At 40.1% G+C, this 12,358-nt stretch overlaps 1 protein-coding gene across 1 annotated transcript in view; it reads left to right on the top strand.

Annotated features, from left to right (window-relative positions):
* Positions 1 to 12,358, top strand: part of LOC140237957 (thrombospondin type-1 domain-containing protein 7B-like) — a 142,740-nt gene that overhangs the window by 71,155 nt on the left and 59,227 nt on the right. Inside the window, exon 5 of the mRNA XM_072317887.1 lies at positions 8,943 to 9,106. Within this exon, the coding sequence (XP_072173988.1) occupies positions 8,943 to 9,106 (164 nt within the window). The remainder of the gene's footprint in view (positions 1 to 8,942; positions 9,107 to 12,358) is intronic.

Below are 12,358 nucleotides of genomic sequence, written 5' to 3' on the forward strand. Positions count from 1 at the left end.
TGCATGTTTTTCACACGTGCACTCTGTAGATCAACTTTATATTAAACACACATGTACCACCATTGCACACCAACACACATACACAAACTGAAATGGAGGTTATACATCCCCTATGGTTTGCATCTTTCAAAGTATTGGCCTGTGGCATCATCTTTATTTAACGTAATGGATGTCAGAAAATTGGCTGATCCAGAGCAAGCTCATCCATGCATTTTGTAAACAGTGGTATCCTTGTAAGGCCTACTGTCTTACTTTTGTGCTGATGTGCTCTAGGGTTCCCGTATATCTGTTTTTCGTGGGTAACGTTGATGTATAAGAACACCCACGATATCTGTACTTGTGAAATGGCATGTTGCCAAGCTAAGAAGTATCATTATAAAATCATTTGAGCCACGGCGAGGGATCACTAGACCGTGCCCATCCAAGTAAGCTCTTGTCGTGGGGAATCTGTGGTCGTGTTCACGCTCCAGGGGGTTAAACATGACACCCATTATGTCTTGTTTGGAAGACTTGGGGGGGGGGGGGGTTGCTATCTTTGTCTAGCTCTCCGATTGTCCTAGATATGCCGATAGTGTACCCCCCCCCCCCCCAACACACACACACATATCATCCTACGTAGCAACCACACATCAGCTATGCTGGCTTTCAGATATAATACAGCATGTCATATCAAATTTTTCATGGGGGAAGTTAAAGGCTGCAGTACATCTAGCCATTTTAAAGCTTGTAATAATTATAGATCAATCCTTCTCATTATGTAGCATGATTATCTTTGGATTTATTAATCATCTTAAGTAAATGTCAGAAGTGTATGTGACAAGAAACATATGAGGGGCAGAAATCAAAAGTTTTATAAGAAAAAAAAAAGTGGTGCAATTCCTGAATCCCACGCTAATGGTATGGAAATGATATTCATATATCAGTGAAGAAGATTAATCATTTTACTGAAATGGATACCAAAGTTAATACATAAATATGTAGAGATATTGGCTGTTAACACTTGTCAATCTTAGAGAGTGAGGAGAGGAAAATGTCGGGAAGTCTTTGGACGGGACTCAAAATCATTCCAGATTGAGCCAACAAAGAGGCAGCTCCTCCAAACCTCCCTTGTAGAGACTGACGACAGAGCGGCGGGATGATGTGCACGGAGCAACCCGAAAAAAGTAGGTTATGTATGATCTGGGTTAAGAGAATGGCGAGGAAAGTCCCTTTATATCTCCTATGAAAAGAGCGAGAGATAGTGGAAAAAAAAAAGAAGAAGAAAAAAATTATCCTCTGGCAATATGTACACCAGTGCGGATTGCCGTATGAGGGTTGATCAATAGAGGGAGTTGTATTTCTCCAGATTTTTTTCAGGGGGAAGGACACCGTGGGAGAAAGGTCAGCGTGGGGTATTATGAGCTCCCGGTCCTGCGAATGGTTCATCATTTTGTTTGGGTTCATTTGCCTCCATTAAAAATGGGGAGGAGGGATGTAAGTTTTTGGTATGTACGGACGGGCAAAAACAAGTTGGAACTATATCTACAAGAAGAGGGGCAGAAAGCTTGGACAGAAATATAAAGACAGATATCACAGTTAAGACATAAATGAATGGAGGGATTGCATACCTCAAACTGTGAAGGACAGTGCATTTGTCTTTTAAAAGGACAAAATTACTCCTAAGGACATCGCAAAATGAAAAACAAGTAAACAAACAACATCGCTGCCCCGTTTGTCTCATATTTCATGATATTCATGAAGAAGTCATTGTATTGTGTTGTGCATATTTGGTAAACTTGGATGTGTTTTAGAGTCAGGTTTTTGGTTGGATTCTTGGTGCATAAAACTATTTGCAGTCTGACTGGTCAAGCACTAAAACGATGTTGAGGTCAACACAGGTCATCTTGACCTTCTGATGTTTACTTTAGCTATGGTATATGCACATGTGCACGTGTCCATATTCTAGCATGTCGCCGAATAAGAATATCAAAAGTTGTCTGAGTGATTGACAGTTGGGCCACAGAGATTGTGATGCAACTGATGTGTGCTGAGATCACTTGCGGTCAGGAGCCACTCCGGAGCTCAACCCATTTCAACAAACTGAACGCTCTGTAGCCCATGAACCCTGTCAGAAACTTGCCTCGAGACTCGGATCTACGAACGGGCTATTTTGCAAGTCCGAAACCGCTCTACGTCTCATGTATCAAGATGGACAGGCAGTGCGACGTTTCTATGAAAAGAACCCAGGAGCAGCATACAAGAAAGGCCCTATGTTGTGTAAGAGAGAGGACAGCTAGCTTGTGCAAACATTTGAGCAGGATGATAGACATCAAAGAAAGTAGAGACCAGACAGATGTTGTTTTATTTTTTTGCTTCTTTCCGATTTAATGTTTGAAGTCTGAGTCATCATTCAAAATTCTCTCACAAAGCCATGCACGATAACTGGTGACTAAATCTTCCATTTTTGTATGTGTTTGAGAATTTCTTGACATATTTATATATACAAACACATACATTCATTTATATGTATACATATATGCACATATTAATATGTCTATATATATATATCTGTATTATAGATATATAGATAATAAATAAATGAATAAATAAATAGATCAGTATCTATTATGAGCACATGTTCCATTCCAGCGGAAAAAAAAAATAAATGTGAATGTTTCAATAGATTCAATTAAAGAACAGAAAAGTAGAGACCTCTCTTATAAGGCATTTTCAACAATGGATGCAATGCAATGATTCACAACTACCATGGCAACAAATAGGGAAGGACCAGTCAGCTGTCAGCATTATGAATATAGCAGTGATCATAATGGATATTACTTGGGTAAAGATGTTGCTACTTTTGCCACTTTATACAGTGCTGATGTAATGGTTCATGCAACAAACATCAAATCTAAGAATCTATTGATAAAATGACAGAATTTGCTTGTTCTAATGGACTTCAAAAATCCACACAAATGTGGAAAAATCATTTTTCATTGTGATCTTCAAATTACACTTGAATATATCGAGTGGATGCTGGGGCATTGAAAGAGGGTGCCTAGTGACACACAAGCTTAGATATCAACAAAATTTTCTCTGTGGACAAAATGTCAAAGTTTTTGTTTGTAGTCTTTGGAGTGCCAGATTATGTAGTTTTGCTTATGCTTGTCTGTTTAGTTCATTAAATACACAAAAATGGAGATTGCATTCACACAGCATAATTGACCATTCCAAGCTAATCTATACAATTGCTCCCTGTTGAAACAAACGCATTTTGTTGATTTCCATTTGGGCCTAGCATAGCTTTAGGATGGTCTTTATCTGGTACACACAGCTATACAATTATTTGTTTGTTTTGTAATTTATTTCATTGATCTAAGTAGCCATATCTTATTTATGATGATCCAGTTCCACCTCTTCCTTGAGAAAAGCAAACTTTAGATATTGATGATAGAGTCATTAATTTTGATGCTTGTGTTTCAGAGTGAAAGAGATAATCCAATCATGCGATAAGTGATACCTTAAATCACATGCGCCTTTATTGCTGTACTCAGTTCCATATGCACTTTTATTGGTGGACTCGCCTGATGGCGTTAATTTTTTGTTTGTTTCTTCCATATGATTATGAGTAGAAAACTATGCCGCATATAAGTAGGTGCATGAATAAGTAATGAGGATGTTCTTTCATTCATCGCCTGGTGTGTGATTCATCCAGAGTTTTCTCATCAGGTTTTTGTATTAACCTCTATACATCTCTCATAAAATATTGCTTAGCAGGAGAGAGAGAGAGAGATAGAGAGGGAGAGATCGAGGAAAAAAGAGACAGACAGAAGTAGCAAAAGAAGACAGAAAGGAAAGAGCAGCAAAAGATGGAAGGATGGACTGAGAAAATGAGGAAGAGAAAACGGGGAGAGAGAGAAAATGGGCAGAAATAGGAGTCTGTTAAAGAGAGAGAGAGAATGAAGGACATGAGATAATAGTACAGAAAGAGAGGGAGATAGAGAGGGATAGATAGAGAAAAAACTACAGCTAGAGAAGGAGATAGGGAGATAGATAGAGAAAGAGAAAAATACAGAAATAGAGGGAGATACGGAGGTAGATAGAGAAAGAGAAAAATACAGAAAGAGATGGAGATATGGAGGTAGACAGAGAAAGAGAACAATACAGCTAGAGAGGGAGATATGGAGGTAGATAGAGAAAGAGAAAAATATAGAAAGAGATGGAGATATGGAGGTAGATAGAGAAAGAGAAAAATACAGCTAGAGAGGGAGATATGGAGGTAGATAGAGAAAGAGAAAAATACAGAAATAGAGGGAGATAGGGAGGTAGACAGAGAAAGAGAACAATACAGCTAGAGAGGGAGATATGGAGGTAGACAGAGAAAAAGAAAAATACAGAAAGAGAGGGAGATACGGAGGTAGATAGAGAAAGAGAAAAATTCAGAAAGAGATGGAGATAGGGAGGTAGACAGAGAAAGAGAACAATACAGCTAGAGAGGGAGATATGGAGGTAGATAGAGAAAAAGAAAAATACAGCTAGAGAGGGAGATACGGAGGTAGATAGAGAAAGAGAAAAATACAGAAAGAGATGGAGATACGGAGGTAGATAGAGAAAGAGAACAATACAGCTAGAGAGGGAAATAGGGAGGTAGACAGAGAAAGAGAACAATACAGCTAGAGAGGGAGATAGGGAGGTAGACAGAGAAAGAGAACAATACAGCTAGAGAGGGAGATAGGGAGGTAGACAGAGAAAGAGAACAATACAGCTAGAGAGGGAGATAGGGAGGTAGACAGAGAAAGAGAACAATACAGCTAGAGAGGGAGATAGGGAGGTAGACAGAGAAAGAGAACAATACAGCTAGAGAGGGAGATATGGAGGTAGACAGAGAAAGAGAAAAATACAGAAATAGAGGGAGATACGGAGGTAGACAGAGAAAGAGAAAAATACAGAAAGAGATGGAGATAGGGAGGTAGACAGAGAAAGAGAACAATACAGCTAGAGAGGGAGATATGGAGGTAGATAGAGAAAAAGAAAAATACAGAAAGAGAGGGAGATAGGGAGGTAGACAGAGAAAGAGAACAATACAGCTAGAGAGGGAGATATGGAGGTAGATAGAGAAAGAGAAAAATACAGCTAGAGAGGGAGATACGGAGGTAGATAGAGAAAGAGAAAAATTCAGAAAGAGAGACAGGGAGAGATAGAGAAGGACAACAAACAGGGACAAGGAAAGAGAAACAGAAGGAATTCTGAGAGACATTAAAGCTATTGTGAGATTCAGGACTGATAAGAAACTGATTAGAATAGTATATATCCTATGTGTCCAGGAAATTGGATGCACTTGCTTGAAATTACCGATTCATGGGCAAACCATCCCCAAATTGCTGAGTGTGATTGCGATTCAGAGATTATGAGCACTGACGGTAGACAATTTACACTCATGCAAAGTGAACAATTAAACATTCATGCTACTCCGCTGACCACCCCTCCCCTCCCCCCCCCCCCCCTTTGCCAAATAAGCTAAAGTTTGGAGTACTGGTAAAAGTGCAATTGAAGTTGAAATGTATGTGGTGCAGGAAATTGCCAGTTTGTAGAGCGGGGTCTTCTGTTGAAGTAGCCATCATGTTTGCCTAAATGTGGATACACGAGGAAAATAGAGGGGAGGGGGGAATCCAGTTCCCCTGGGGAGGGGTGTCAAATATTGATGCCAGAGCAGTTGTCTCTGATGACAGTAATAATGGCATCGGTGGCAACACGTAACACAAAAGATGACTGGAACACGAGGGGGCAGAGTATTACGATGAGGTAGTGAAAATCATGAATGAAAAAGAAAAAAAGATGGTGATTTGGTTCCAACAATGGCTACTCGTAGTATCACCTGAGCTCACTACGTCACCATTGACTCATGTGACTATCTCATACTGTGAGTTCCAGTGCCACCATGGAATGTCATTTAGCACAACTGAAGTCTAATTTTCAGGGCTTTTGCAGATGATGTTTCAAACTTTTCCCCAGACTCAACTCTTCAGCAGGCTGAGCAAATATGTAGTGAGTGTACTTAAATGCATCGACATGTATACATGTCATCAAGAACTCTTGCATTGTATAGAATTATACATATAGCTTTTGTTGCATTGAGAGCTTGGTGGAATGAAAATATTCATTTTGGGGAGATTATGTGCTCGCAGTGATGATAATGTGATATGAGACTGTTTTATACAGCTTTAGTCATGCTTTCTCCTGATTCAGAAGCATTCAGTTTTTCCCAAATCATTCTAACATCTTTGCCTTGCCCTTTGTTGACAGGTTGGTGCATTTTGTATGGCCCTCTTTAATTAGATGCATACATATACACTTTCAGGAGTTGTGTCCTCATTCTGTATGAAAATTTTGTATAACTTCTTCTGTAAGTCTTCCATTCTTCAGGAAACTGATTCACCTAATTCATAGTGTAAGAATAAATTTGATCTCTGAAGAAAGCAAACAGGATGTTAAAAACCAGCATGTTTCTGAAGGGGGTTGGGGGAGCAGATGTTGATAAAAATATGTAGGACAAAGAATGGAGGAAAGGAAAAACAGATTCAAATAACATTATAACATTAATAAGGGAAGGTACAGGGCCAATAGATTGTACAGTGAAGAAAGCATGATGCAGTAGCCCCCCCCCCCCCTCAAAAAAAAAAAAAAAATCTAATGAGATGAAAATCTTCTGGAAGCTAGAAATTTGGAGGAACAACGGTAAAAAAAAGATTCAATGGCACTTTGGACAGCGAAAAAGTGCTCTCGACGTAACTGTCTAGCGATATACAAAAAAAAATGAAATAAGAAGATAGATATAGATAGAAAAGAAACGAAGAGAAATTTGTATTCTCGGTTGATGGTTGCTGAGTGGTGTGCTTGTGGCTTATTGAAAGCTCTCACATAGACCCATTACGGCATCTTTCCATTCAGATATTCTGCACGTGGCAGGCTCAGAATGTTCCTTTCCCCCATTTTGCATCGTGCCACCCCACCACCGTCCCATTCACGGTTCCTCTTGAAGTGTGCTATCAAATATCCAACAGAGACCGTGGAGTGCGCAAACACACGGGGTACCAAACACATGGATCCTACCAGAATAGTAATTCCCGGCAATTCCCCTCACCATGCACATACTAATGACCTACATCTTTTTTCTTTCTTCCTTTTTTTCTTTCAATTTGCCTAATATGGTTTTCTCCATCTTTTTTTTTTTCTCCATTTTCTCCCTTTCTTTTTCTGTTTCTCTTCAGATGTCTGCTCTCAGACCCCTGCCTACCAAATTTCAATTTCCTCCTCACATTATTTCTTGCTCTTTGAAGACATCTTACGATGGTAATGCATCTGGACAGCTAAGTTTGTTGATAAGAGAAATTTCTTTTCTTTTATCAAAGCTGAATTTTAGGGGGAAAGAGGCAGAAGGGAATTGTACACTGTTAATATTTGGGCATACGTAGTGCCTGTTAAAAAAACATTCATGTTGAAAAAAAAAAAATATATATATATATATTGAAGCATTCATATTGACTTTGTCCAGTCAGAATGTGGAATTAAGCATGGGAAAAACATACAAATCAGGAATTAAAGTCGCTTACAAAAACCAAGATTTATGTGTATTATGTTTTGCAACAACTCCTGCTTTAAACTAAGGCAGTCTACAGGGATGATTACTGTATGGTATGATATAAAGCTGTGTATTGCAAAATGAGATACCCATAAATGTGTGTAGTTACCTGTCATTATGACACTGTATCGTTCATAAATGCTGGCAAATACATTATATATACACAACCACACACACACATACACACACACACATGTATAGACACTGTTCTATCCTATCGCTAGGCGCTTCCTTCCTCTCGTTCCCCAGATTTACTTCCGGATTGATGTGGGAGGATGTTCAGTCATTCTCGTAGTGTCCTCCCCAAATTTGTTGGGCAAATTTTGAGCAATGTGCCATGTACATGAAGCTCCCCCTTGCATATCAGCACCCCCACCCTTTCCCTTCCCCTCCCCCTTTTCTCCCTCACCCAGACCCATCCCCACACCCTCCTCTTACCCCTGCTCCCCATTCAGGACTCGGCTGTGTGATGCACAAATGCCCTTCTAAATCCTATGGTAATGAGACGCTGACGATTAGGTCTCTCGCCCTTTGCGGGACGTCATCCTCGGGATGGAATGGAATGAGATCTGTGTTTCTCCTCGGTCGCTTGTTAGTGATTTCCTGATTTTTGCTCCTTTTTTTGCCTGTGTGTTTCCATGTGGATGTTCAATCAACAAAGATTGTAGAAGTATGAGGACACACTTCCACTCATCCTGATGTTAAATATTCTGGAAATGAGATGTGCTGAGAGATCTAAAGATTTTGTTTCTCATGGATTTACTTACTAAAAAATCAACAGATTTCCCAATAATACAGAAACCTTTTGTTATATCATCAATGCCAGCTGCGCGCGGTGCGCCTCACCCTTGACCAGAAACTAGAGCATGCACTCTAATGCTCATATGAAAACCTCAAATATATGCAGCTTGAACTCCCAAGTTCATTGATCCTACCTGCCAAAATATTGAAAATCTTTTATAAAATCCATAAAAATTACCAGATCACTACCGAAATGTAATAGTCTGTTCCTTGTGTCATTCTCAACCTTTTCTGCAAGTTTCATCTAAATCCATTCACAACATTTTGAGTCATTATGCACACGGACAAACCAATGGTAACAAAGACATAACCTCCTCCCTTGGCAGAGGTAATATAACTACAGTGGTATGGTTTCATGATGAACAAAAATAACAACATTGTTGTTGATGGTGATGTGAACTATGTTAACTCTAACTTTGTTGAATAAATGAACAACCAACGTTACTCAAATTCTGTGCAAAACTTGACAGATGAAAATACCTTTTCCATTCTCTGTGTGTGCGTCTCTCTCTCTCATCTCCAGGGGGCGCTATGTGTGGAGAACCTCCGCCTGGTCAGAGTGTGACATCCTCCCAGGCTCTTCCGGTGGAGATAATCTTGACGGTGGTGATGACAACAGGGAGAGACGATCCTGTGGAGGTGGTCTGGCCACCAGGGAGGTGTTCTGCACCCATGTGAATGACACAGGTAAGGCACAAAGTTCACTCTTTAAAGGTCATTGTCCACTTTGTGTGCTCATGGCCCAGTATTGACCTAGGTGGCTTGGGGAGGTCAGAGTACACCACAGTGAAAGGTCAACTAACTTAGGTCATTCTTCAGAAAGACTGAGGCCATGACCTCATAAAGGAGTCATGACCTCATGATCTGAGGTCATACCTTGACCCAAAGGAGTCATGACCTCTTGACCTGGAAGAGTCAAGACCTCATGATCTTAGGTCACATCTTGACCAGAAAGAGTCATGACCTCATGACCTTCAGTCTTACCTTGACCTGAAGGATTCATGACCTCATGACCTTAGGTCACATCTTTACCTGAAGGAATCATGACCTCACCCACACATTTTGCGCTCTTATTCCTACTCCCTCCTATCAAGGCAATGGGCCGAATGCGTAAAACAAGCAATTGCTTGTAAGCAATTGCTTCAAGCAAAAGCACAAGCTCGTCTAGTAAAAGGTGTAGCTCAAGCAATTGCTTAAATACATATGCATAATCTTTTGCTTGTGCACATACCTTTTGCTTGCATTCAGAAAGCAATTGCTTAGGGTTCGAACAATAGCGTCACACTTGTACGAACACTGTACGTCTGAGAACAAAGGCATGTTTCGTATTAGGTATTTCATAGGGGCATGTGTGAGCTGGAACCTGACATAGCAGTATAGTGATCATAACAACGCTCATATGAAATACACACACACACACACACACACACACGCTTATACCTTTTGCTTGTCCCGCACAAGCAATTGCTTGCGTTTTCAACAAAAGGGACGTCACGCCTGTGCGAACACAAGAACAAAGGCGAGTGTGGCAGCATGCATTTGAAAGGGCATGTGTGTGCAGAAACATTTCCTGACATAGCAGAAGAGCTATGAAATGACACTCATAAATGCACACACAGACGCACACACACACAACTATACACACACTCGTATTACTGGCTGATTCCCATCACTGCTTACAATAGCCCGCATCTGCCAGATCGCACGTGGAGAGACGTCTCCTTGCTCTCCACCGAAGTGAGACATCCTACCTGTTTTTCATCAAATTTTGTGTGCTAGCCACTGGACATTCCCGTTGTTGAAATGAAAAATTTCTTACTCTACTTAAGAGTAATTTCTTGTAGATTTATACCACTCCTTCACAATTGTTGTCTTTCTTCCATGAATATGAAAATGATACTTAAAAGGGAATGTCCCAGATAAGCAAAAGCTCAAGCTCATTTTACAGAGCTTGGAAAATCGTAAGCAATTGCTAGCAAGAACTAGCAAAAGGTATGTTTTATGCATACGTTTTTAAGCAAATGCTTGGTCTCTAAGCAATTGCTTGCGGACAGCAAGCAATTGCTTGTACTTGCTAGCAAGAGCTTCTGCTCGCAAGCAATTGCTTGTTTTTATGCATACGGATTCGAGTAAAAGGCTTAGCACAAGCAATTGCTAGCGTTTATGCATCCGGCCCGCTGCCACCACCAATAATGATATTGTTGTGCTTTAACAGAAATACATGCGTATTGCAGCAGCTCTCTGTCACAAACTCTGTATTTCCTGAACTTCATCTGTATGTTACTGGTACATTGTGTATGAGAACAGTGTCTAGTAGAGAATGACGAGTTAATGGTCTCCCCAAATACATGTAGCATGCATGTGTGAACATGTATTTGGGGTTTCCCTTTGTTTTTTTCCTTTGAGGTCTTAGACATAGAAAACCCCTTGTGTCTTCTGTCAGCCTTAATTATATTGAAAAATCAATGTCACTTGCTCATACCACTGTCAAACTATGATATAGAGTAAACAATGCCTTTACTACACTGTAGTAAGCCACTTGTTTAGGCAATTCCACACACACACACACATATTTTCAAATCAGGTATTGTATATGACTTCTACATGAAGGGCTACTAGCATGCCAACTCTTGCATGTTTCTTATCTTGTTTGTTCCGCCTGTCTGTCCATATTTCTGTCTGTCCGTATCTCTCTCCTTTTCTCTCTTTATTTATCCCATCTTCTTCCTATTCCCCCCAATATTTACCTTTTCCAATATTGACCCTCGTTCCCGCCTATATATCCTTGCCAAAATGCAGCTATCATGAGTTTGTTTAATTCCCCCCCCCATCCCCTCCAGACTCCTTCTTTAAATTCATGAAAGTAGCTTTCCCATTAAAAAAAAAAAAATTAGACCTAAAAGTCTGTATTTATTCAACATGATATAGCTGCCTTTATTCTTTTCTGCTCTCACACACAAGTGTCTGTCTGTCTGTCAGTCTGTCTTTATGTCTTGTCTCTCAACCATGCCATTTTCCTCACAAAATTAATTTCTTTAACATGTGGAAATGATAATTGTCAGGGTGGTGATGAAACCTTTTTTTTTTTGGGGGGGGGAGGGGTTGGGGCGTCCATCCATTGCACGCTCCTGAATATTTGATGCAAGAGAAAATATCGCAAACGGCGAATCAATTTTTTTTCCCCATTTAATGTCAACAGTCCATTTCCACTTGACATTCAATCATAGTGAAATGCCAGCACGACATGAAAAATATGAAGATTGACATGCAAACAGACCAGTCCGAGATGTGGGCTTTTTAATCAAGCGCCTGTCACTCTGCTGGAAATTGCATTACCACACAATTGGAATTATGCATAATTTTTCTCTCTCCCTCCTCCGCCCCACCCCCCCCCCAACATGTTTCTTTATGACATTTGTACAGGATGAGAAGTAATTTTCTCCTCCCCTTTTCTCTTAGTGTATCATGGGGAATATAGGATGACCTTGGAAGTCGCCACCAATGTGCTATGCTTAACTATCCAATCCACCTATTCCCCTTTCACTTCATGCACTGGTTACCAAGTTCTTGGAAATACATGTTACCGCCACCACTTGTTAGAATTCACGCGCTGTTCTGCATTTCTAAAATGATTGTGCCATAAATCTCACCCATCGATGACCAAACCCCAAGACTATTCATCATGTTTTGACTAGCTGCCCAAAGGTTTTTTTGGGGACAGTAATTTCCTCGATCCTGTTGTGATGGTAATTCTTGTGGCTGTGCATTATTTTTACGGTGAAATATCACACACTGCTTGACCTATATTCATGTTAAACATGCACTCAATTACAAAATCTGATTTTACTGTAAAATGAGGAATGTTCGCATGCATTTTAATTTCGCGAGAGCCAAGATTCGCGAAATTAAATTGCACGCAAAGGCTCTTGTGTGCACTAC

The sequence above is a fragment of the Diadema setosum genome, chromosome 14, assembly GCF_964275005.1.
Source record: "Diadema setosum chromosome 14, eeDiaSeto1, whole genome shotgun sequence".
In the NCBI taxonomy this organism is placed as follows: domain Eukaryota; kingdom Metazoa; phylum Echinodermata; class Echinoidea; order Diadematoida; family Diadematidae; genus Diadema; species Diadema setosum.